The sequence below is a fragment of the Crotalus tigris genome, unplaced genomic scaffold (genome assembly GCF_016545835.1).
Source record: "Crotalus tigris isolate CLP2741 ecotype Arizona unplaced genomic scaffold, ASM1654583v1 scf7180000019427.664434, whole genome shotgun sequence".
NCBI lineage: Eukaryota > Metazoa > Chordata > Lepidosauria > Squamata > Viperidae > Crotalus > Crotalus tigris.
In genome coordinates this window covers 484,943-508,565 of record NW_024097534.1, presented here as the reverse complement: position 1 = coordinate 508,565, position 23,623 = coordinate 484,943, and the positions used below count along the sequence as shown (strand labels likewise).

Below are 23,623 nucleotides of genomic sequence, written 5' to 3'. Positions count from 1 at the left end.
TTTCATGGCAACAAGGAAGAAAGCTGTAACCACATCAAGAGAAATGAGAAAGGCAGGGGAATTTAGGCTCTTTCCATATGTGGGTTTTTGAAGGGTCACAAGGCTTATACACGTGACGGCGGGGTGTGATTTGATCCCTGTCCCTGAAACTTGGAGATCATAAAATTAAGGATCAGATACAGAACTGATCCTCCCTCAAAACAGGTCCAGATGTTTTGCAGTATGTCAGATCTGAGATAATCCCACCGAAGCTGCAGGACTGGGATGAGAGACAATTGCATATTTTCAGCAACAGGTGGAAGATTATCAAAGAGAGACCCAACCTAAAACTAAGGAGGAATTTCCTGACGGTGAGAACAATTAAGCAGTGGGATGATGTTGTGGAGGCTCCATCACTGGAGGTTTCTAAGAAGAGATGGGACAGCCTTTGTCAGAAATGATATAAGTCTCCTACCTGAACATAGGGTTGGACTAGAAGACCGCCAAGGTCCCTTCCAACTTTGTTATTCTGTTACACTGATGGAAAGTTGAACATCACTTGAAGAATTCGTTTTCTCAATAAGTGAGGCAGCAATAGAATTAAAACAAAAAAAGAAAGACGAGAGAGAGAGAGAGAGAAAGCTGTGCAATCCATTTCATTGCCGTTGTAACTTTGAATTGTCACGAGATGAACTGTTGTAAGACGAGGACTATCTGCCATTTCTTCTCTGCAACACAACATTGCGCACAGTGTAGCTGTGATCTCTTTGGGGCAACATCCTCCAGGCAAGTCCAATTATCTGCTAGGCTTCACAAACGTGGTTATTATTTGGTGCTTGTTGCAACACTCTTGCGCTTCATGGGGTACAAGTCAATTTTTACTTCTTCAACTAAACCAAACCACAGAACCATCATTTCTTTAGGCTTCTGGGTCGCATTTTGTAAAATCAGTTAATGTCCTAATATGAGTTTGACCAATCTCTCCCCCACTCCAAAAAAAAAAAAAACCCACAAAAAATATTCTCCAGAACTTCAGAACTTAGAACATAGAATAATAGAGTTGGAAGGGACCTTTGAGATCTTCTAGTCCAACCCCTGGTCAAGCATCAGACCTTACATCATTTCAGACAATTGGTTGTCCAGTCACTTTTTGAAAGCCTTCAATGATGGAGCACCCACAACTTCTGAAGGCAAGCTGTTCCATTGGTTGATTGCTCTAACCGGGAGGAATTTTCTCCTTAGTTCTAGGTTGCTTCTCTCCTTGGTTAGCTTCCAACCATTGTTTCTTGTCTTGCCTTTTGGTGCTTTGGGAAATAGTTCGACTCCCTCGTCTTCACCAGCCCCTGAGAATTTTCCTGCAGAGATAATACGTCTTTCATATTGGGTTTTCTTATAAATATTAATTCCGAAGACCTTAAATAAATCGACTTAGTTTTGAAGAGTCATGTCATCTATCGTTTATTTAACAACAGGATTTGAGAAAGGAAGAGATTAGCCTCCCAGTTCCATTCACTAGCAAGCACGTGGCTCAAAACGTTCTGGGTTTTGATTCCTCTTAACACTTCTGTGATGTCCTCGTTCATCATGAAGCTCCTCCATCTGTCGCTCTGTCGCTGAATATCTTACAAAGCAACGTTCCTTGCTAAAGAGTCCCTAGAAACAATAACAATTATAGCAAAGCAGGGATTCTGGGCTCATCGAGAGACACTATCGAGGTGGAGCAGAGGCATAGAATCAAAATCACGTGAAGTATTAGTACCGCTTTATAACACCATAGTAAGGCCACACCTGGAATACTGCATCCAGCTTTGGTCACCAAATTACAAAAAAGATGTTGAGACTTTGGAAAAAGTGCAGAGAAGAGCAACTAAGCTGATTAAAGGCCTGGAGACTAAAACATGTGAAGAACGGCTGCAGGACTTGGATATGGCTAGTCTAAAGAAAAGAAGAAACAGGGGCAACATGATAGCAGTTTTCCAGTATTTGAGGGGCTGCCACAAGGAAGAGGGGGTCAAATTATTCTCCAAAGCACCTAAAGGCAAGATAAGAAACAATGGATGGAAACTGATCAAGGAGAGAAGCAACCTAGAACTAAGGAGACATTTCCTAACAGTGAGGATCAATTAACCAGTGGAACTGCTGGCCTTCAGAAGTCATGGCTGCTCCATCACTGGAGGCTTTTAAGAAGAGACTGGACAGCCACTTCTCTGAAATGGGATAAGGTCTCCTGAGCAGGGGGCTGGACTAGAAGACCTCCAAAGTCCCTTCCAACTTTATTATTATGATGATGATCATCGCACAGCCAGCCAGATGGGGATTTGGCGTTTTGTCTACCTATTGAGTTATTATTATTATTATTATTGTTGTTGTTGTTGTTGTTGTTGTTGTTGTTGTTAAGAAGTCAAGGAGAGGCTTTCGGATTCCTTTCGACGTGCTTCCATTTGAAAATGAGAAAGTTATGTTGATCAATGCTAATTAGCTAATGCCTCCGTAGTCTTGGAGCTATCCTTCCTGGCATCTTAGAATATCTTCAGGTCATCCTCGACTTAACGACAGCTCAAAGTCACAACGGCACTGAAAAAAGTCACTTAGGACCGTTTTTCACTCTTAACGACCGTCCCAGCATCCCCAGGGTCACATGATCAAAATTCAGATGCTTGGCAACTGACTCGTACTTATGACGGTTGCCATGTCCCCAGAGTTACGTGATCCCCTTTGGCATTCTTCTGACAAGCCACGTCCAGGGGGGAGCCAGATTCACTTCACAACCAGGCTAGTAACTTATCAACTGCCGTGATTCACTTAGCCACCATGGCAAGAAATAGGAGCCAAATGCACTTAACACACCTCTCACTTAACAACAGAAAATTTGAGCTCCCTCGTGTTCATAAGTCAAGGACCACCTGTACATCTTTATACTGAATTTTAAAAAAATCAGTCTTTATATCTCCAGGACATTTTTTAAAAAAATAAATAAATAAATAGATTCATTACAACAATTGACAGGAGGGGAGGGGAAACTCACCCGTCAAATTCTATCTATTATGTTTCAATCAATCCTTCTGCTACTGAACTAATATCTAATTCAAGCGCCAGCAGAACCTGCTGCCTCCGAGCTGCAAAATCCTTGGGAAAAACGAAAAGATTATACAAGTACAGAATTCAATTTTTTTTAAAAAAATCAGTGGGCAAAGCTCCCCTAGGATGTAACATTAGCCGCCGCCCCCCACCCCATGCCTTCTTTTCTTTTAATTTTAAGGGTTCCTCAGGGGTCTTTTAAAAGAAAACAATGATAAAATGGAAGAAATAACATTCAAATGATCCCGCAAAATATATCCTTTTCCTCTCAGCTGAATGCACAATATGTTGAAATGTCTCAAATTCCCTCAAGCAGAAAAATCAGGTGAGTTTTCAGTTCTGGCAATCATTGAAGTTTTAACGCAATTATCCCAAGTTTTCACCTTTCCGTGCGACTCGCCGAGGGACCACAAACCAGAAGACAACATTTGTCTCATTTGTTCATCCTTAAGAAACTTCAGACTGAGTAACCTTTTTCACCTCTGGAGGGAAAAGCATATTCTGTTTTACAATCTAATATTATGATGGCTACGAAAGGAGGCCTACGCCATGCCCATTTTTTTTCCAGTCTTTCCCTCAAGTGGCTTGGAATGGGCCACTCCAGACTGAAAAATCAAGTTATTTGTACATAAAGAGGGTGCCACAACTTTAACAACAGTTAAAAATCAGTCTGCCACACACATTATTTTGTCTAAATTCATCTTTTCACCCCAGATCATTCGGGCTCTGCATTCAGCAGGATTAGCTCAGCATGTATTCCCAAGAATTTAAATCTGTGTTTCTCGACCTTGGCAACTTGAAGAGGTGTGGACTTCAACTCCCAGAATTCCCCAGCCAACAAGGCTGGCTGCAGAATTCTGGGAGTTGAGGTTCACTCATCTTCACGTTGGCAAGGTTGAGAAACACGGATTCCAAGGAGGAAGGAGATTACAAAATAATTAGACAAATATGGTTGGTCTGGTCAACTTAGAGTAGTTTGTCAGCAATGTTTAGGATTGGAGTCAATCAGAGTTGGAAGGGACCTCTTCTTAACAACCGCCAGTGATGGAGCACCCACAACTTCTGGAGGCAAGCAGTTCCACTGGTTAATTGTTCTCACTGTTAGGAAGTTTCTCCTTAGTTCTAGGTTGCTTCTTTCCTTGATTAGTTTCCCGAAGATCGCAAAAGGGGATCACATGACACCAGGACACTGTGACCGTCATAAATATGAGTCACCTGCAAAGCGTCTGAATTTTGATCACGTGACCTGGGGAGGCTGCAATGGTTGTAAGTGCAAAAAAAGGCCGTAAGTCACTTTTTTCAGTGCCGTTGTAACTTCAATCGGTCACTAAATGAATCGTAAGTCGAGGACTACCTGCAGCCGGATTTAGCGTAATGTGTGAACCGGACCAGGATTGCATCTGGAAGCTAAACCACAAATCCCAAAGTTGCAAATTCAAGAAGAGAAGATTGCTGGCCGGCCATTTCTGTGCTGCGGTTGAGAATTAAATATATATATATATATATATATATGAACTGTCTCCAAAGCCATCAGGAGTTGTGCTCCTATTATGTTTTGAGTTGACCAAAAATGAAAAGAAAAAAAAAAAGTTCCTATTGAAATGCAGAGCAAATTGGTTTTGTCTCATTCCTTCGCCCGGGCCATTCCAAAATATCTCCTGCTGCAGCCGTACAGTTAGTTCCTAGCACCTTTGGATTATAGGAAGTGATTTAAAAGAAAATTATACTGGTGGGGGGGGGAAAAAACACCTAAAAATTAAAGGCAGGAAGAGGCGATGCAGAGCAGGAGGTTCCTGCAAGAGGAATTGCTCTTGCGATGTTTTCGGTAACCTTTCAGTTTAACTCAAGTGACAAAAAACATCAAAAATTCCAGAATGCCTTCAGATATCTTGGAGCAAAATGTTTTCTGCACACATGGCTGCTCCCAGAAGGCAAAGGCCAAGCCTGCTGGGTGTAAGGGGGAAAAAATCCTCATTAACCATTGGCTCGCGGGATCGGGCAAAAGCTCTGGAATGAAATTTTGGGCAGGGGAAAAAAAAATGTAGGGTGCTAATATTCCACCGGCATGAGATTTAAAAGAAGCAGGAGGCTGCGATCGTTTGTGACATTCAGAACACGACAGAGTTGGAAGGGACCATGGAGGTCATCTAGTCCAGTGATGGCGAACCTTTTAGAGTCCGAGTGCCCAAACTGCAACCCAAAACCCACTTATGCATCGTCGAGTGCCGGGTGGGTGTGGCCCATTGGGTGGGCGTGGCTATGGTGATAACAGCAGACTGGGTGGGACTAAAAAGTTCAATTCCAACTTTGCAAGATTTTTTTTCCCGCGTGAAGTTGAAATTGACTGATTGATTGAACCTTTTTTTTTTTTTTGCACACGGCGGTGGAGGCCTAAGGCGAAAAGGTTTTATAAAACTCAGCTGAAAGCCTAGGACTGGGGCGACGGCGCATGCGCCTACAGAGAGGGCTCTGAGTGCCGCCTCTGGCACCCGTGCCATAGGTTCGCCACCACTGTTCTAGCCCAACCCCATGTTCGAGCAAGAGGCCCTATGCAGAGAGTCCTCGACTTCACGGCCACAGATTGAGGGCAAGGTTTCTGTTGCTAAGCGAGACAGCGGTTTAAGTGAATTTTGTCCTTTTCTTGACCTTTCTTGACCCGGTAGTTAATTGAATCGCTGCAGTTGTTAAGTAAGTGGCACGGTTGTTAAGTGAATCTAGCTTCTCTCTTGACTTTGCTTGTCAGAAGGTCACCCCCCCCCGAGGACGCTGCACCCGTCATAAACATGAGCCAGTTGCCAAGCGTCTGAATTTTGACCATGTGGATGCTGCAACGTGTGAAAAACAGTGATAAGTCACATTTTCAGTGCTGCTGTAACTTTGGACGGTCACTAACTGCAGTAAGTTGAGGACTACCTACCATTCCAGACAAACGGCTGCTGTGGCCATGGTGGAATGCTGGAAAATGAAGTCCACACATCTGGAGAGTAACTAGAATTCCCCAACCGGTGGATCGATGGATGTCTGTCAACCTTGGACCGTGGGATGAGTTCATGGTTTGGCCCAAAGTGTGAACTCATCCCATGGTCTTGAAAGATTCCAGCTGTCGTTATTCTGTTTGTGAACTTCTTGCTCGTGTGAGATGGCCACAACTGGTTTGGTGAGTCACTAAATCCATACTGGTTCTTCTTATGTTCTTCTGGAGGGGGGGGGAGAGAAACCCAACATGCCTCCAAACTAAAGCACTGCTGCATAATTATTCAGAAAAACACAGTTGCGGTGGCATCCACTGATTTTAATGTAAAGACTGTTTTAAGATTAAAAATAAAACAGCATGGCATTAACACCTGGGTCTCATTAATATGTATGCCAACCTGTTTCCAAGATAAAGAAATCCAAGTAACCCTGAAAACCACCACAGAGAGACACAGGCTCACCAATTCACACTGAGATTTTAATTTAACTTTAGACTGTAATTTGAGGTCCTTAAGTTCGGTGTCGTCCCTCCCCAAAATAGAAAAAAACACCCCCCACCAACCCAGTTATTCATGAAACCTTCACTTTGACTAATTTGAATAGCACTTTCTTAGAAGGGGGACGTCCACTATGAAAGACATATTCAGGGCCTGGAATATAAAAGATGAAAGGGAACTGGAAACGTGCCACCGAGAAGGATCTGTCAACGGTGCAACAGTGAGTGATGAGCCGAAGATCTGAGCACTTTCGTTGACTGGAGAAAAGCAAGCATTGGCATCAGAGAAGGGGTAGGAATGTAAAGTTGGCTCGTTGTAAATACTCACTGTTTTCCCCTCCCCACTACTTCCTGCACATGAGGACAGCAAATGAAGTGGTTTGCTCACCAGGAAAGCGTGCCTTGGGATTCCATACCATACAAGGCATACCCTGTACAAAAAAAGAGGAGAAGGTCAAAGAACATCATCAAAGACCCACTACAATAGCATCAAATAGCAATGGTTGAGGCAGGAGGAGGAGGAGGAGGAGGAGGAGGAGGAGGAGGAGGAGGAGGAGGAGGAGGAGGAGACGGAGACTTCCTATAATGATTTACACTAACCTTGGCAATTTTAAGACTTGTGGACTTCAGCTCCCAGAATTCTCCAGCTGATCATTGATAGCCTAATACGTGAGACCATGCCCACTGTTTGGCTAATAGCTTAGTTAAAATAAGAATAGAAATATGCACGGATTCTAGGATTGTCTCAGAGCTGACCCATTGCAGGTAGTCCTTGACTTATAACCATTTGTTTAATGACTGCTGGAAGTTACAACAGCACTGAAAAAAAAGGGACTTTATCAACTGGCCCTCACCCTTACAGCCCTTGCAGTATCCCCATGCTCGCATGGTCAAAATTGGGACTTAGCAAGTCTTTGGGATGGCTGTGGTATCCTGGGTCACGTGAGCACCATTTGCAACCTTCCCAGCTGGCTTCCAATAAGCCAGGGGTCCTCAAACCTAAGACTTGTGGACTTCAACTCCCAGAATTCCCCAGCCAGCCATGCTTTACAGCCCTCTCTAAGCAATTTTACAGTTTTAGCCTCTTGCCTCAACAATCCGGGTCATTTTACTGACCTTGGAAGGATGGAAGGCTGAGTCAACCGTGAGCTGATCAAGATTGAACTGCTGGCAATGGGCAGAGTTAGCAATAGCAATAGCACTTAGACTTATTTACTGCTTCACAGTGCTTTACAGTCCTCTCTAAGCACTGTACAGAATCAGCCTATCGCTCCCAACAATCTGAGTCTCATTTTTCTGACCTTGGAAGGATGGAAGGCGGAGTCAACCTCAAGCCGGTCAGGATCGAACTGCTGGCAGTGGGCAGAGTCAGCCTGCAATATTGCATCCTAACCACTGCACCGCCACGGCTCTCGAATCTCAGTCCTGTTGTAAGAATAAATAACATGGCATACACAACATTTTGGAACAATTGGCTGACAGATGCTGCCACTGAGCTCGCATAGAATGTTTGTTCTGTGTATTAATTAATTTCATTTTCCATGCCTTGGAGTAAAACGGGACCAAATTAACTATTAACTATTTGCTATTTGCATTCTGTTTAATCATAAGATGCCTCTGTTTCTCTCTCTCTTCAGCTTTCATTTCTGCCCTGCAACACTTTTTATGCTGCTTTGCTTGTCTGTTTTTAGTCGAAATGGCTGTACTGCAGCCCAAATAGTACAACTGACATTAAGGGGACCGGGTTATTTAAGCCTGATGGACAGGACATTATTCGAAGGCACGGCAATAAGTCAGCATTTTTAAATGTTTTGGCCCATCTTCCTCCTTTGCTTATAGCCACTAAATTCCAAGGGGAATTTCCACGAATAGCATCACTGAAAACTCAGACATGCCCATAAATGCCGAAAAAGAAAAAAAGAAAAACAAAAAGCAACGGAAACTTGAAACAAGGCATCATCAGCCAACCGTACCAACAAAGCATTTAAAAAAAAAAAAGTACTATATTTTCCCCCAAGGATGGATTGGATTCCAGTGCGTTTCCCAGATACTTAGCTTCGAAATTGCCCAGCTGCGGCGAAGCAGGCTCCCATTTTTATTTTGAAAGATGCAATTATAAAAGCCAACTCAGTCAAGCTGATGGGATGATGGCTTGCGTTGTCTGGGATGTTCTAGGATCATCTCCCTCAAGGGGACCGTCGTCGAAGAGATTGGGGTGAAGGTCGCAGATTGCAATTTGCACGAAGAGCTTTCCTCTCCATTTTTGTTGTTTGGGGGGGGGGTTTAGCACCAGGGGGGTTGCAGAGCAGATGCTGGTCTACCCATATGTTTCTGATTGATCTGCAGCAGAGTTTTGACTCCCGACCAAATTTAGGTGGATAAAATCCAACATTGGGAAAAGAACCCCAGAGAGCGTTTTTTTGTAGCTGAGACAAGTTCCCGAATGGAACACATATAGATAGGTCTTCAAGTTACAACTACTCTTTTAGTTTCCACATGAAGTTACATCAGCGCTGAGGGGGAAAAAACAATGACTTACAAAGGACCCTTATCATCGTCACAACAACCCCATGATCAAATTTCAAGCTTGTATTTACAACAGCTGCAATCTTCCAGGTCCGCCATTTTGGGACCTTCCCAGCCGGCTTCTAGCAAAGTCGATGGGAAAGCTGGCTTCGTTTAACGACCTCGTGATTCGCTTAACAACTGCAGTGATTCTCCACACCCATCTGCGCCACTCGGGCGACCCTGAGGACACAGACAAACCTCCAAGCGGTCTCAACGAGTCTCTAAAAAAAGGCAAATGACCAGCTATAAGGAGTATAAATCCTTCCATTCTCCACCATCCTAGTCAGAGCTGAAGAAGCTTCTTGGATGAGAAGCGAAACGTCTTCAAAGGAAAAACAAGAAAGTCCAATTGCCTCTTGAAAAAACACCTCTGGGGCATCCATGACCTGGGAGGACTGAGAATCTCCATAGACATTCTTGGTGAAGGTTTTCCTGGTGAAATGCTGCAAGCCTGAAGATGCACACCTATCTCATCTACAGATTTAAATCATTCACATTTTTGCGATCTAGATCTGGCTGTCCTCCTGTATTCCAAAAATCATCAAATGGGTTAATTTAGTGAGCCAGTCACAGGCCTGACGTGAACACAGCTACAGAGACAGACAGGGACCCACGTTCCCTTCTGCAAATACATGATAGCTATCAAATTCTTCTCTTTTTCTCCTCAAAAATAGCACTGAGAAATGTCCCGATCACACAATAATCCTCATTTTCTAATCGCCCTCGAAATTCTTTTATCTACCCTCCGTCTTCAAGAGCCTGGCAAACGCTTGCTCTTTTGGGCTCTTTTGAAGAAAGAAAAGAAAATCAAGAATATCCTATTATAGACCAGAGCTGGTATCCGGCTCTTGTGCTTAATACTTTCACAATCAAGGCTATTTCTAGTAGATACCCTAATATTACAGAACGTTCTATGTTCAGATTTTTGGACTGGTTCACACAATACCCTAAGCAACAAATTAATTCGCCTATTCTATTCTTAAACTCATTTTTTCAACCCTGTAATCCCTTAATTCAGTGTAGAGTTAGGGCAACTGAATGAATCTGAGTATTTACTGGCTGGATGCCCTTCCTGACACCTACATGGAGTTCACAGCAGACATTTTTTTCTTTGCGCCTGAGAAACTTCTGCTGCTACCTAGGATTGAACTCTCAACCTTCCGAGTGGGAGGAGAGCGTCTTCACCACTAGGCCACCCCACACCGCTTCTATTACACTCTTAAACATAGCTTGCTAAATATGATAGTCTGTTGAGCTCACATACTCAGCCAAGCCGTAATTTGCAAACCCCTGTAATTAAGTTACCACAATAAATTTAGCTAATGCCAAATAAACCACATTATGGTTTAGTGGGAGTGTACACCCTGGTCTCTCAGGTAGTTGTCTGGATCGATCTTAGGATGTTGACTGAGCCAAGCTAACCCACTGTAATTTATCCAATAAACTGAGATTAAATGAATTCTAGCACTGTCAAATGTGGTGCTCTAAGTCTTTGGGACTTCAGGAGCATCCCACTCTCTTCTTGGCAATAAGTCATCATCGTTTGAACTCTGAACATCCCAGGCTTGTCCATTTCATGTTGGTAGGAGGCGAAACTTTAGCATGATGAAGGCTTCAATGCTGTTTTCAGTTGCTTCTCCTCGGCAGCTCCAAATGCTTTGAGACGTTCAATCTGTCTCTCCATTTCGGCATAAGGCTGAGCAGTTGGTTCAAAATGCGCCAATGTTCTTCGTTCTTCTTCGTTTCTGGCTTCTGCTTAACTCTTCCACCTGTTGCCTTTTCGGCTTTTCAGCTGCGTTCGTTTCCTCAGAACACGGAGAGTTGTTTTTTTTAGGGACACCATTACAAGCCCAGAATCACAAGAGTGATCGCTAACTGGATCTAATTTTGGCTGCATTGCCACAATACCTTTAACCCAGAGGTTTTTTTTTTTTTTTTAAGAAAAAGGAAATGGAAAAAAACCAAGTGATGCCTTTGCACAACACACACTAAGTTGGATGTAACTTGTTTATTAGTGGCAGCTGTCTGAGTTGTGTGAAACTCAACCTGTTTCACTCTGTCTGCAGAATGTGGTCAAACGCAGTGTCCATTCGAAAATGGATAACGTTTCAATCACACCACGACAAGCCAGGACAAGAAGCAACGGATGGAAACTAACCAAGGAAAGAAGCAACCTAGAACTAAGGAGGAATTTCCTGACAGCAAGAACAATTGACCAGTGGAACAACCTGCCTCCAGAAGTTGTGGCTGCTCCATCACTGGAGGCTTTTAAGAAGAGACTGGACAGCCTTTTGTCTGGAATGGCAGAGGGTTTCCTTCCTGAGCAGGGGATTGGACTAGATGACCTCCAAGGTCTTTTCCAACTCTGTTATTCTATGTTCTGGTCCCACCTTCCCTTTGAACAAGTGTTTGCCAGCCATCTTGACATGCCCAGCAAAATGTACATCCTCAGGGCCCCATGACTGCTGTTTGCGCTGATCTCACAGTGAGACTTGGGGGCTCCCACATCCCGCCTCTCTGCCAGAGGTGCTCATTTGCAGCAAGCTGGGAAGATTACAATCTGTCATTTCTTGTCAGTTTTCCTTTTTTTTATTCTCTCTCTCTTTCTCTCTCTCCCCCTCCCTCCCTCCCTCCCTCCCTCCCTTTTAGGAGTGTCAAAGCAAGTCATTCATGTAGCTCATTTTTAGGAAATGTCATTTTGTACTGTCGATAAAAGAGCCAGCTTGCAGCCTCTCACCGAGCGGAGAGTCTGGGTGCAGCCACTCCTCCTCTGAGTTGGGGGCTTCGTTGGCTGCTTCTTATTTCCCCAAACATCTTGCATCGTATTTTATACGTCAGCAGGGCAAAAAAGAGAAAGAGAGCCCCTTTAGACTGTGAGCTCTACTACTGCATTAGGCAGGAAAATTGGTGGTGTGGCTATGGGCCAATCACCAGGAGACTGTGAGTTCTAGTCCTGCCTTAAGCATGAAAACGGGCTGGTTAACACTGCCCAGCGAAAAATACATAAATAAAGATCTTCCGTTCAAGATGGACCACGCATCTATGAAGTGTTATTCATCGTGAATGTGTTCCCCTAACGCAGTGATGGCGAACCTATGGCACGCGTGCCACAGGCGGCACTCGGAGCCTTCTCTTTGCGCACACGTGCCGTTGCCCCAGCCTTGCCTCCTCCTGTGACCCCCTCCTCACCAGCAGCCCCCCTGGAGGAGAGTCGCCTCCGAGCGTGGCTCACATGGAGCAGCGCAGCCAAGGACATGGCAGCCAGGCAGCGTAGACAAGACTCTGCCCTCATACCCCATCGTGCACAGCTGATGCTGCGGGGCGCAGGCAGAGGGCATGGCCGCAATGGCGCTGCTGGGCTGACTGGGCGATCTGCGGTGGGCCCCGGAGGTGGTGAGTGGCCCTGCGGGCAGGCAGGGTGGGGGTGGGGCAGGGGGTGGAGTGGGGGTGGGGCCAGTTTTTGGGCACTCAGTCTCTAAAAGGTTCGCCATCACTGCCCTAACGCGAGGCTGCTGCTTCAACTTGAGTCCCTAAATCAGTGGTTCTCAACCTGTGGGTCGGGACCCCATTTGGGGTCGAATGACCATTTCACGGGGGTCGCCAAACAACGCAGTCCGCCATTTTTTTCCCCCTTTCCTTAGCTGTGCTACTCCCTTTTATTCTATTGGCTTTTGAAAGCCAATAGAATAGACTCTCTTGAATAGAGTCTAATTCTATTGGCTTTCAAAAGCCAATAGGAATTGTCCAGGCTGTCTCTGCCCTGCTGAGCCCGCCAAAAGTCCCATTCTGCAAACGGTGCTGCACCAGTTGAGTAGTCCTCGACTTACGACCGGTTGGGGGTCGTGGCATTAAAAAGGTTGAGAACCACTGCCCTAAATAAAGTTTCCAGAGCATCAGAGGCCGAGTTCTCCCTTCAATCTGCCTCCAGAGCAAAGGCAGCAATTTTCCTCCACCTCTTTTAAGAAGCATTAAAAGAATTCTTCCGCACACGAAAAGCTAGTGACATCTTGTGGTGAGCTTCCTCCATCGCTTTCACAAACTCACGGCACTCCTTCTAAATACATTTTTAATTTAGGCCGCATCCACGGGATATATTGGATTACAGAGAAGCCAACCACATCTTTTATCATTCCAGTCCTTATGAATAATTTGTGGTTCCGTGCATTGCCTAAAAGGAGAAAATTGGCCTAATTCCATGGTTCAGTCAACCCTAGCTTAGCTTGTTGCGCAAACGTTGCTTCTGAGCCATCTTCTATAGATACAGAACACAGAATAATAAAGTTGAAAGGGACCCTGGAGGTCTTCTAGTCCAGCCCCCTGCATGTTGCCCTTATCCCCCCGCCCAAGAACAGCCATGACCTACCAATTTACCCAACAGGACTCACGCTTCGCCGTTTCTGGTGGACACCAGATGGGAGAAACCCCTTATGGTCCTCAAGCTTCAACCATCACCCCCAGACTCAGCCAGAAATGGCATGCCTTGGTTATCAAAAGTGTGGAGAAGTTCTTCCTGACACAGCAAAAATGTTGCGTCAACAAAGCGAGGACGCCTGGGTCTGTGTATAGATGCACATCCAAACGCACGTACATATTTCTCATTAATTTTGCCCCACTGGCTGAGCTCCCTCAAGGTTTCTTCACAAAATGTCACATTGCTTAAGGGGAGAAATCCCCCCCCCCATTGCTTCTGACAACTCTTCCACAATTAAGATTTTGAGTGGCAGAGAACTCTGTGGTGTGTGTGTGTGTGTGTGTGTGTGTGTGTGTGTGTGTGTCTTTGTCTCTCTGTGTCTTCTGTCTTTCTTTGTCTGTCTGTCTGTCTGTGTGTGTGTGTGTGTGTGTGTCTATCTGTCTGTGTGTGTGTGTGTGTCCTCTGTCTGTCTGTCTGTCTGTCTATCTCTGCCTCTGTCTCTGTCTCTGTCTGTCTGTCTGTCTCTCTCTCTCTCTCTCTCTCTCTCTGTGTGTGTGTGTGTGTGTGTGTGTATGTGTAAAATTTGTCGCTTGATTTATTGCTCCTCTGGTTCTCTGTCAGGCCTGCAAATGACCCGATTAATCAAGAATATGCTTATTCGGTCTGACAATATTCTTTCATGGGCTCTTTTGGGAAGGAGATATTTTGTTAAGTCTCCCCCTGGAACAGATGAGTATCTGACACTGGGTTTTTTGTGGGGGACCTGCATCAGGGCAACAGGAAGGGTACAAAAATGTCAGAATGGTGGGCATGACCAAGCAATTAAGACCTCTTTCCTTTTTAGTGCCATGCAAGTAAAAAAAGGGGGGCTATTTATTTATTTGTATCCCGCCTTCATTATTTTTTCCAAACCACTCAAGTGGTGAACATATCCAACATATCTTCTTTTTCCTATTTTCTCCACAATAACCCAAGCTGGCTTTCATGGCTAAGGTGGGACTAGAACTCATCATCTCCTGGTGATTGGCCCAAGGTCACCCAGCTGGCTTTCACAGCTAAGGTGGGACTAGAACTCACAATCTCCTGGTAATTGGCCCAAAGTCACCTGACTGGGTTTCTTGGCTAAGGAGGGACTAGAATTCACAGTCTCCTGGTGATTGGCCCAAAATTACTCAGTTGGCTTTCATGGCTAAGGCAGGACTAGAATTCCCAGTCTCTACCCTGGTGCCTTAACCACTGGTCCAAACTCTTTTTTCTGAGACATAGTGATGGCCACTACCTATCTGACCTTCTTTTTAGATTCCCCCCAGCTTAACCATTGCATATGTTTACATTTGTTAAGCTGTCTCAAGCCTACTTGAGCCAAAGGGCCCTAATTATATGTACACCAAATTCATACATGGTGCTAAGCCAAATTTGCAACTTCGTTGCTTTCCATTTACTTATTTCTTGCATTTATGTCCCATCTTTTCTGTTGAGAATTCAAGGCAGCCTCTTCACAGTGTGATTTGTAAGCCGCAATTGACAGCCTAATTGCAATGGGAAGTAATAGCCATCTTGGCTAGTCAATGAAGCCCAGTTAAACAAGCCACAGCTTAAACAAAGATGTCAAGCTCCCCAATTCTATGTAACGGAAGAGGCAAACCCAACCAATTTTCAACTATCTTTGATTCACTAGGTTTTCCAAAGATCAGATTTAAAAACAAACAAACCCAAATGCTCTAATGCCAGGCAATTGTTGCCAAACCAAGCAGAGATTTCACAACAAAAGCAACGTTTCACTTTTTCCTAATAATACAAGTCACAGATTAATAACAATGCGCTTCAGTTTAGCCCTTTTGCAGAACCCGCGGGGGGGGGGCAGCTTGTCAATCTATAAGGCTAAAATTACCCCTTTTGGGCCAGGTGTAGGGAAGGAAGAAATAAATCAAAGCTGCTTAATTGCTGAATATGACAACATTAAGGAGGGAGGCGACACAAATTATAATGGATGCTAATAACCAACAGGCCCTCAGGATATTTGACACAGCAAGTAACTGAAAGACACAGCGTGCACATCGCATCCAAAATGACCATCAGTGAAATGGTTTTAATGCATTTAACAGAATAACAGAGCTGGAAGACCCTTGGGGGTCTTCCTAGTCCAATCCCCTGCTCAGGCATTTGTTTATTAGCATTTATATACCACATGCTAACTAAGATGTTTTCATAAAATTTATATATCTCCATGCCATTTTTAGCAATCTTTCTTCTAGGACTTATATTATTGGAGTTAACAGTTACATAAAATAACTAAGGAACACAGAGGACAGAATCAAATCTATGTTACAGGAGTTCAAAGTTGCACTTTTCATTGCGAAAACAGCACACCGCTGGGAAGAAAGTGTGGCCCAATCTATAAACCTTGTAACATTGTCCCTTGCACAGGGAATCAAGTTTCATGTTTTTCCCAAAAATATGTGCAGGAAACTACAGCTGAATCAACTCTGAAAGCTGCCCCAGCAAGTATAGACTTCGAATGTTCTTTAATAAATCTACCCATGAGACCAAATTTAAAAAAAATAAATAAATAAACGAATTGACACACAGAGAAGCAAAGCTACCTTTGAAGGCAAGTTGAACGCACATACCTTCCAGATATTTTTTTGTGAAAAGTTGCTTCAGAAGTCCATTCTTTTCAACTCAACTGTAAAAGAAAAAAAAAAAAACCACAGTGCTAGGGGTATCACATAATCTTTGGTAGAAACTCTTCTATATTAATTATTCCAGGACCTATTAAATTGCTTTTATGGAGACTATAAATTAAAACTTTCCCTTTCTAGGGTGCAATATTTAAATCTAGTTAGTTCACTAAGCTGCTAAACACCATCATTGCACTTTCTCTCTCTCTCTCTCTCTCATCTCTCTCTCTTTCTCTGTGTCTCCCAGTTATTCATATTTTAAAGGATGTTTGGAGTACAATAACAAACTGATTTCAATTCAACATGAGCTGTCAGTAATGGGTTTAATTCATTGTTTTCCAGACGGGGAACCAAAGGAGTTGAGGTCTGCACATTTTAAAATTGCCAAGTTTGAAAAACACTGAGTTGAGTTTCATTGCTAAACTCAACAAATTTGATTCTATTTAATTCTAATTACTAATTGAGGGGAAAAAAAGCTTGATTCTGATAATATTGCCCATATCAGCCAGCAGAGGGAGCGAGGAATTCACATTTTAGCAATTGTTTTCCTCTGAAAACAACTAGACTGATCTTTGAATCCTCACGTTCTGTGTCAAAACCTCCAAAGTGCTTCAGATCACATTAAATCTCTTTGCAAAGGCTGGTCTAAAACATACTTTTTTTTTCTAGGCAAGAGAAGAAAGCCAGTCTGATCTTAGGAGGCTTCCTCAGAATTTTTCTGAGACGCTGGAAGGAAACTTAAGCAAAAGTCTGAAATTTTATGCCTTTTAAAAAAAACTGGCTCCCTAACTAGGCAAAGCAGTAAGCCACTTTTGAACCACAAGCCAACACACAAAAGCACAAGCAACTTTTGCTAGACATCTTGCAGAAACCTCTCCTAGGTTGAATCTATGCTTCAGCAGCTATATTCACACAACTTGCTTACTTCAATTATGCATTTCACTGACTTCCTCGGATCCCCCAAATAAGGATTAGCAAATACACATTAGTCACGAAGATTACCCTATTCAGGTCATTAGAAGAATTAAAATGACCACTAGAGGGCAGCTTTCTGAAACTTGGTGCGGCCACCTAGTGGCCGTCCATATCTTTGCAGGCAACTTTCAGACACTTGCATGCTGGCTGGGGAATTCTGGGAGTTGAAGTCCACCCTCTGCAAAGGGTCCGGTTTGTAATACACTGATTACAGTTCTTTTCTATAACCTGGTGTTACTTCGTTTTTATAGCCGCCCATCTGGCATACGTGAGTCTTAACACACACACAAACACACACACACACACAGACACTAGCGCTGCCCTGCGAATGCAATGTAGTCAATGCACAAACACACACACACACACACTAGCGCTGCCCTGCGAATGCAATGTGGCCAATGTTGCGCTAAGCAACACGCATAACCGATTGTGGTACAGTCCCAGCTGAAAAAAAAATGGAGTGAATTCATTCTGTTCACCATAACGCTGGTTTTGGGGAGGGGGCAACAGAGACGCCCCCCCCCCAAATCTACTTAGTTGCAAAGGAAAACTCTTTACCTCGCTTCTCTCCCCGGAGAAAAGCTGGCAGCCCCCCTTCCGTCGAGGGGGAAGGTGGAGCTTCCCACGTCGCAGGCAGACCCGGGAGGGGTTTGTCCTCCCCCCCCCCGACCGCCCTTGAGCTGCGAACGAGGGCTGATAAAACCCGGCGCGGGGCGCGGGGCGGCCAGTAGCCATGCAGAGCGCCGGTCCCGGCGGCGTCCCCGCCCTGCACCTGCTCACCACCTATTTCCTCGACAGCCTCCTTGGCGGGACCGGGGGTCGCGGTAAGTGGCAGGGTGGGGGGGCACCCAGAGCCCGCCCCCCCCACGAACTTTCCACGCGGGTGTGGGACCCCCACAGGCGGGCCGGGGGCGTCCGATGGAGTGGCACTCCGGAGGGCGGGCACGGAGTAAGGGGAGGGTCCCTAGCTGAGCGCGGGGATGGAAGTGCGCCGGGACGGACGGGTGGACCCAGCCGGGGCTGCTTCCACGCGCGTGCAGCTGCTTCTATTACTTCCACGCACGTGGCGGCTGCTTTCACTCCTTCCACGCGCGTGGCGGCTGCTTCTACTCCTTCCACGCGCGTGGCGGCTGGTTCCACTCCTTCCACGCGCGTGGCGGTTGCTTCCATTGCTTCCACGCGCGTGCAGCTGCTTCCACCCCTTCCACGCGCACGCAGCTGCTTTCACGCGCGTGGGTCGGTCCCGAAGGCCAGCCGGGACGTCTTGTCCGGGGCAAGTCTCGGGGAGGGGGGGGTTGGGTGCAGAAGGAGACCCCCGCTTTGCTTCCTCTCCGCAGCCGGCCGGGACGCCGTCTTGAAGGCCCAGCCTCCCGGAGCCCTGCATCAGGTACCGCGGGGGGAAGAGGAAGAAGCGGAGCCGCAGCAGCAGAAGAAGCCGGGCGGCCGCGCGGAAGAAAAGCAGCCGGGCGAGCGAGGGCTGGTTCCCGGGCCGGGAGTCCCATCCAGCGTCGGCGACCCCCCTGAGCCGCAGAAGCGCAAGCAGCGCCGCTACCGCACCACCTTCAGCCACGTCCAGCTGCAGGGCCTGGAGAGCGCCTTCCGGAAGTCCCACTACCCCGACGTCTTCACCAGGTGGGGGGCTGAGGAGGAGGACTGGTGGGTCCTTGGTGGTCTCTGAGCTTGGTGGTTTCTCGCAGACGTTTCATGACCAAATTAGGTAACATCATCAGGGGCAGGGGCAGGGGCGAGGAAGAAGGTGAAGGAGGAGGAGAACGAGAAGGAAGGAAGGAGGAGGAGGAGGAGGAGGAGGAGGAGGAGGAGGAGGAGGAGGAGGAGAAGAAGAAGAAGAAGAAGAAGAAGAAGAAGAAGAAGAAGAAGAAGAAGAAGAAGAAGAAGAAGAAGAAGAAGAAGAAGAAGAAGAAGAAGAAGAAGAAGAAGAAGAAGAAGAAGAAGAAGAAGAAGAAGAAGAAGAAGAAGAAGAAGAAGAAGAAGAAGAAGAAGAAGAAGAAGAAGAAGAAGAAGAAGAAGAAGAAGAAGAAGTTGGTTTTAACTCTTATTGTTCTTCAAACTTGGTCTCGGGGTTTGGATTGGGCTTTTGATATAAACTATGGTTAAACAAACCCGCTTGGTTATTAATCTAAGGGCATTGCCAGTTTATCTCCATAATGCTTGGGGGTTTCCTTTTACCTGTTGAATTCAGCACTGCAGCCTTTTGAGAAGTCTGAAAAACCCCAGATGTATCATTGGGTGGGATTTGGTGAGTCGTAAATTTGTCTCAATTTTAAGATGCGTTTGACTTTGTGTTGCAGGGAAGAACTTGCGATACAGTTAGACCTTACGGAAGCTCGAGTTCAAGTAAGTGACAGGTTCTGTTTAGATGTTTTCTTCTGGGTCCAGCATGAACTAAGGCAATGTTACTTATCCAGGGATCAAACACCAAAACTTCTGCTGGAATCCAAGGAGAATTATTTATTTATTGAACCCACTATTATCCTGCCACAGTTTTTTTTAAAAGACTCTTGATGGCTTCCATAGAATAAATAATACAGTTAAAAACATCCATAGTGCAATTTTAAATAGGAACAATAAGAATAAGCAACACTGTGCAAAAAAAACATACAGTAATAAGGTGGAGGATCTTAGATAGCATCTGTTATCTGTTGTAATGTTACTCTGACATTACAAAGGGGCTTCACTCCAAGGTTATGTCTCCCTTTCTAAATCCATGATCTTCTGAAAGTGTGTAAGACTCACAACCAGATTGAATAGGAAAGCTTAGCTTCATTTTTAGACACCTAGTGACAGAGACGCAGAAACAGTAGATTTTTCTTTCTTTTCTTGCTCTGCTTAGCTAGGCTGAAAATAGGAAAAGAAATAGGATTTCCAATTCATTCTCTCTTCCAAGCTTGGAAGAAGTAAGATACCCAGGAGAAAGAAATTTCAGCTTTGAACGAAATGCTGGCTCTTTAAAAGTCCTGGTTGAACTGGTTACCCAGACATACCCATCATTGCCAAGTAGCGGTGACACCAAGCTAATCACATTTAATGTTTAATGCATGCACGGAACATGTGAAACCCATCGGTGGGGCGGAAAAGCTTCCAAGAGGAGATAGCAATGGAAATGGCAGGTGATGGATTGAAGATTGCATCCTTTGTGGGTCAGAGAGGCGGATTCTCACAACTCTGCCTTTCTTCAAAGGTCTGGTTTCAGAACCGAAGGGCGAAGTGGAGGAAACGGGAAAAAGCAGAGATTCCAGGAGGCAGGGCTGGCATCTCTTGGACCCCACCTCTGGGCTTGTACTTGGACATCCCACTGAGCCAGACACCCCTCTTGGAGTCCACCTGGAGAGCGTTGCCCATTTCCACGGTTGCCGTGCCTCCTATGGCCCCAGCGTTCAGCCCAACAACTTTGACGCCCTTCAGCCTCGGTAGCTTTGCTTGGACGTCCCTTTTCCGAAATTCGATGTTAAGCCCTCAACTTGGAAGGTAACAGTTCCAGAAATGCACAGGTGACTTAACAAGGTTGTTAGATGCAGTGTGATTTTTCTCCTGGGGTTGGCTAGCCCCATTGATGCGAGTGGACTTGGCTGTGTGCTTAACTTCAGGCGTTGATAATAGTGGTGAGACATAATAAACCATCTGGACGCCAGCTAGAACAGGGGTCCTCCAGCTCTTGGTCTGTGGACTGGTATTGGGCCGCAGCATGCCAGCAACCGGTCCACACGAACAAGCAAAGCCCCATCCGTGGGATGCAGGCAGCACACAAAACCACACCCCCTCTAGTCCATGGAAAAACATCTCTCCACGGAACCGGTCCCTGGTGCCCAAAAGGTTGGGAACCTCTGAGCTAGAAAAAGGAAGGTTACTGAAATTAATTATCAATCGCTTCCCTTCTTCTGATAAATTTACATTTCTTTTGGTTTGTTTTCCTGGGCGGTCTTGATGCTGTTTTCGACAAGTATTTATTTATTGGCAAACTGCTTTAAACTGTTAATCTTGGGAATGTTGAAAAGCTGGGTAACACTTTTATTTAAAAAAAAAAATACCCATTCATTACCCATTCCAACATCAAACCACATTAACTGTCTAATCTAACCCGTCACTGTATTTACACTGTTTAACGGTCATTCCGCGATACAAAAAAAAAAAAAAAAGACGCTGAGGTCCTAGAAAGAGTGCAGAGAAGAGCATCAAAGATGATCAGGGGTCTGGAGGCTAAACCGTATGATGAACAGCTAGGGGAACTAGGCATGTGTAGCCTGATGAAGAGAAGGCTTCAGGGAGACCTTGATAGTATCTTCCAGTACTTGAAGGGCTGTCACAGAGAAGAGGGGATTGATTTATTCTCCATAGCAGGGGATTGGACTAGTCCAGGGGGTCCTCAACCTTGGCAACTTTAAGACTTGTGGACTTCAACTCCCAGAATTCCTCAGCCAGCTTTGAGGACCCCTGGACTACACAACCTCCAAGGTCCCTTCCAGCCTTTTCATTCCATGATTCAGAATATTATCATTATGGAATATTAATAGATAACAATTATTACACCGGGAATTGTAATAGGCGCTAAGAAAGCTTTGGAGACATATATAATCCACATTAAAATCTACGGAAGGCAGTGGAGTAGCTTCTAGACCAGTGGTTCTCAACCTGTGGGTCGGGACCCCATTTGGGGTCGAAAGACCATTTCACGGGGGTCGCCAAACAAGGCTGTCCGCCATTTTTTCCCCCTTTTCTTTGGCCACGCCCCTGGCACCTGGTGATGTACAAGTGGTTGGGGGTCACCACAACATGGGGAACTGTATTATGGGGTCGTGGCATTAGAAAGGTTGAGAACCACTGTTCTAGAACAATGCTGATGATCGGAAAAAGTTGGAGAAGTAGACTTCAGACTGGTCTTGTGTTCTGGTGCCTTCTGTGTCCTCCAAGAAATAAATCTTTCCCAAATTCCAGCTGTGGACCTCTTCTTTCTGTTCCTCCTCCTCATGAATACAGGTTTCTTAGTGCGTTAAATCCTTTGATGGCCACCACCTCAGTTCTAATGAAAGCTCCGGCCAACGCGGTGGTCACCACCTTCACCGATCCTCTCCTGGCTGAGACAAAACACTCATATCCGGCAGACCTGCGGATGAAAGGCAAAGACTGTTCTCCACAGATGCCTCCTTTGAACCTGACACTGAATCACAGGAATACTGAGAAGGTTCTTTACTAATGGGTCTTCAACCAGGGAAGGTTTTCTGTTGGCCAAGACGCATCAAGGTCTCTCCTAACACGGACACCCAGAAAGAGCATGGCTTTTACCCCTTGATCTAAGGTGTTGCCTTGTACAATTCATCTCTTTTCATGCCTGGATCGCTTCTTGAAGAAAGACTGGGTTTTTTTTATTTAAAAGGGGGAATGTGGGGGAGGGTATTCATTAAGAATTAACCCTGCCGTGGAAAGTCGGGGCTTAACAAAAAAAAAATCTTGCAAATGGGATGGGCCTTGTTTGTTAAGATTTTTTGGGAAAGTAGAACTTTGTTTCGTTTTGGAAACCAGGAAAACCCATGCTGAGCCCATCATGGATGGAAGCCACGTGCTCCAACAGATTCCTGTTTTGTAAGCGAGGAGCGTGGCCAATATTACTGTACCCAAGGAGAGTGTATGGCTGAAGCTGAGGAAATCTGTGGAAAAGGACCGAATTTCAACACAATGTTTTCATCCTAGTTGCAGTCATTTAAACCATTCGTTCAAATAAGTTCAGAGTCACGTTGCCTAAAATCCATTGGCTACAGTCTTGATTTTCTCAGTGTCAAACGCCCCAGATGATTGAGGGTTTGACTTGAGACAGACGATTGCTCTTCGGAATAACTATGAAATGTCTTCAAGTTAGCAGACAAAATTGGTTTGGATAAACATTGCGTCCGCAGCCTTTGGTGCACGATGCATGTAAAACAAATGGAATTTTTAGACCTGCGTTTTTTTTGTTTTTTTTTTAAAAAACATACCTTTCACGATTGTTACTTTGGCTACTAGGGCTTGGCATTAGGATTTCACAAGCAAGTATATGAGTGCTAGGTTGAATTCAACACATGTTGGATGCAATGAGATGAATAAAAGGAGAGGATTTTTTGCAAATTAATTTGGACAAATTAATTCAGAGGTGATGCCGGTCTGTACATTTTCTCTTTGAGATAAACTACACAAGGGAGTGATTGTTAAAACAAACCAGGGAAATGTTTTGCAATATTAAAAGCTTGAATGTGCTTATTATTATTTAAAGTGATGTATATAGTCAGCTCTAATGGCTCAGTTCATATATACCATATCTAATTATAATAGGAAGAAATAGCTCAGAAAATTATATTGGCCCATAACGGTATAGATTCTCCTGCTTGAGCAGGGGGCTGGACTAGAAGACCTCCAAGGTCCCTTCCAGCTCCTATTCTATTCTATTCTATTCTATTCTATTCTATTCTATTCTAT

The 23,623-nt window shown here is 45.0% G+C and overlaps 1 protein-coding gene and 1 long non-coding RNA gene across 3 annotated transcripts; one reads left to right on the top strand and one right to left on the bottom strand.

Annotated features, from left to right (window-relative positions):
- Nucleotides 1-1,497: 1,497 nt before the first annotated feature.
- LOC120316599 lies at nucleotides 1,498-16,378 on the bottom strand. 2 transcript variants are annotated; one of them, XR_005559011.1, is made up of 4 exons: nucleotides 16,136-16,378; nucleotides 7,828-7,951; nucleotides 6,855-6,957; nucleotides 1,498-1,632 (listed from the first exon to the last, which is right to left on the bottom strand). It is a non-coding gene; the product is annotated as an uncharacterized LOC120316599 (long non-coding RNA). The 2 variants fall into 2 exon arrangements; XR_005559010.1 differs by lacking the exon at nucleotides 1,498-1,632 and having other exon boundaries at nucleotides 6,415-6,957.
- Nucleotides 16,379-17,881: 1,503 nt separating this feature from the next.
- On the top strand, nucleotides 17,882-23,623 carry LOC120316616 (aristaless-related homeobox protein-like). Its single transcript, XM_039362394.1, has 5 exons — nucleotides 17,882-17,985; nucleotides 18,499-18,793; nucleotides 19,471-19,516; nucleotides 20,361-20,647; nucleotides 22,154-23,623. The coding sequence occupies exons 1-5, from the start codon at nucleotides 17,895-17,897 to the stop codon at nucleotides 22,368-22,370; spliced, it is 936 nt and encodes a 311-aa protein (XP_039218328.1). The 5' UTR covers nucleotides 17,882-17,894; the 3' UTR covers nucleotides 22,371-23,623.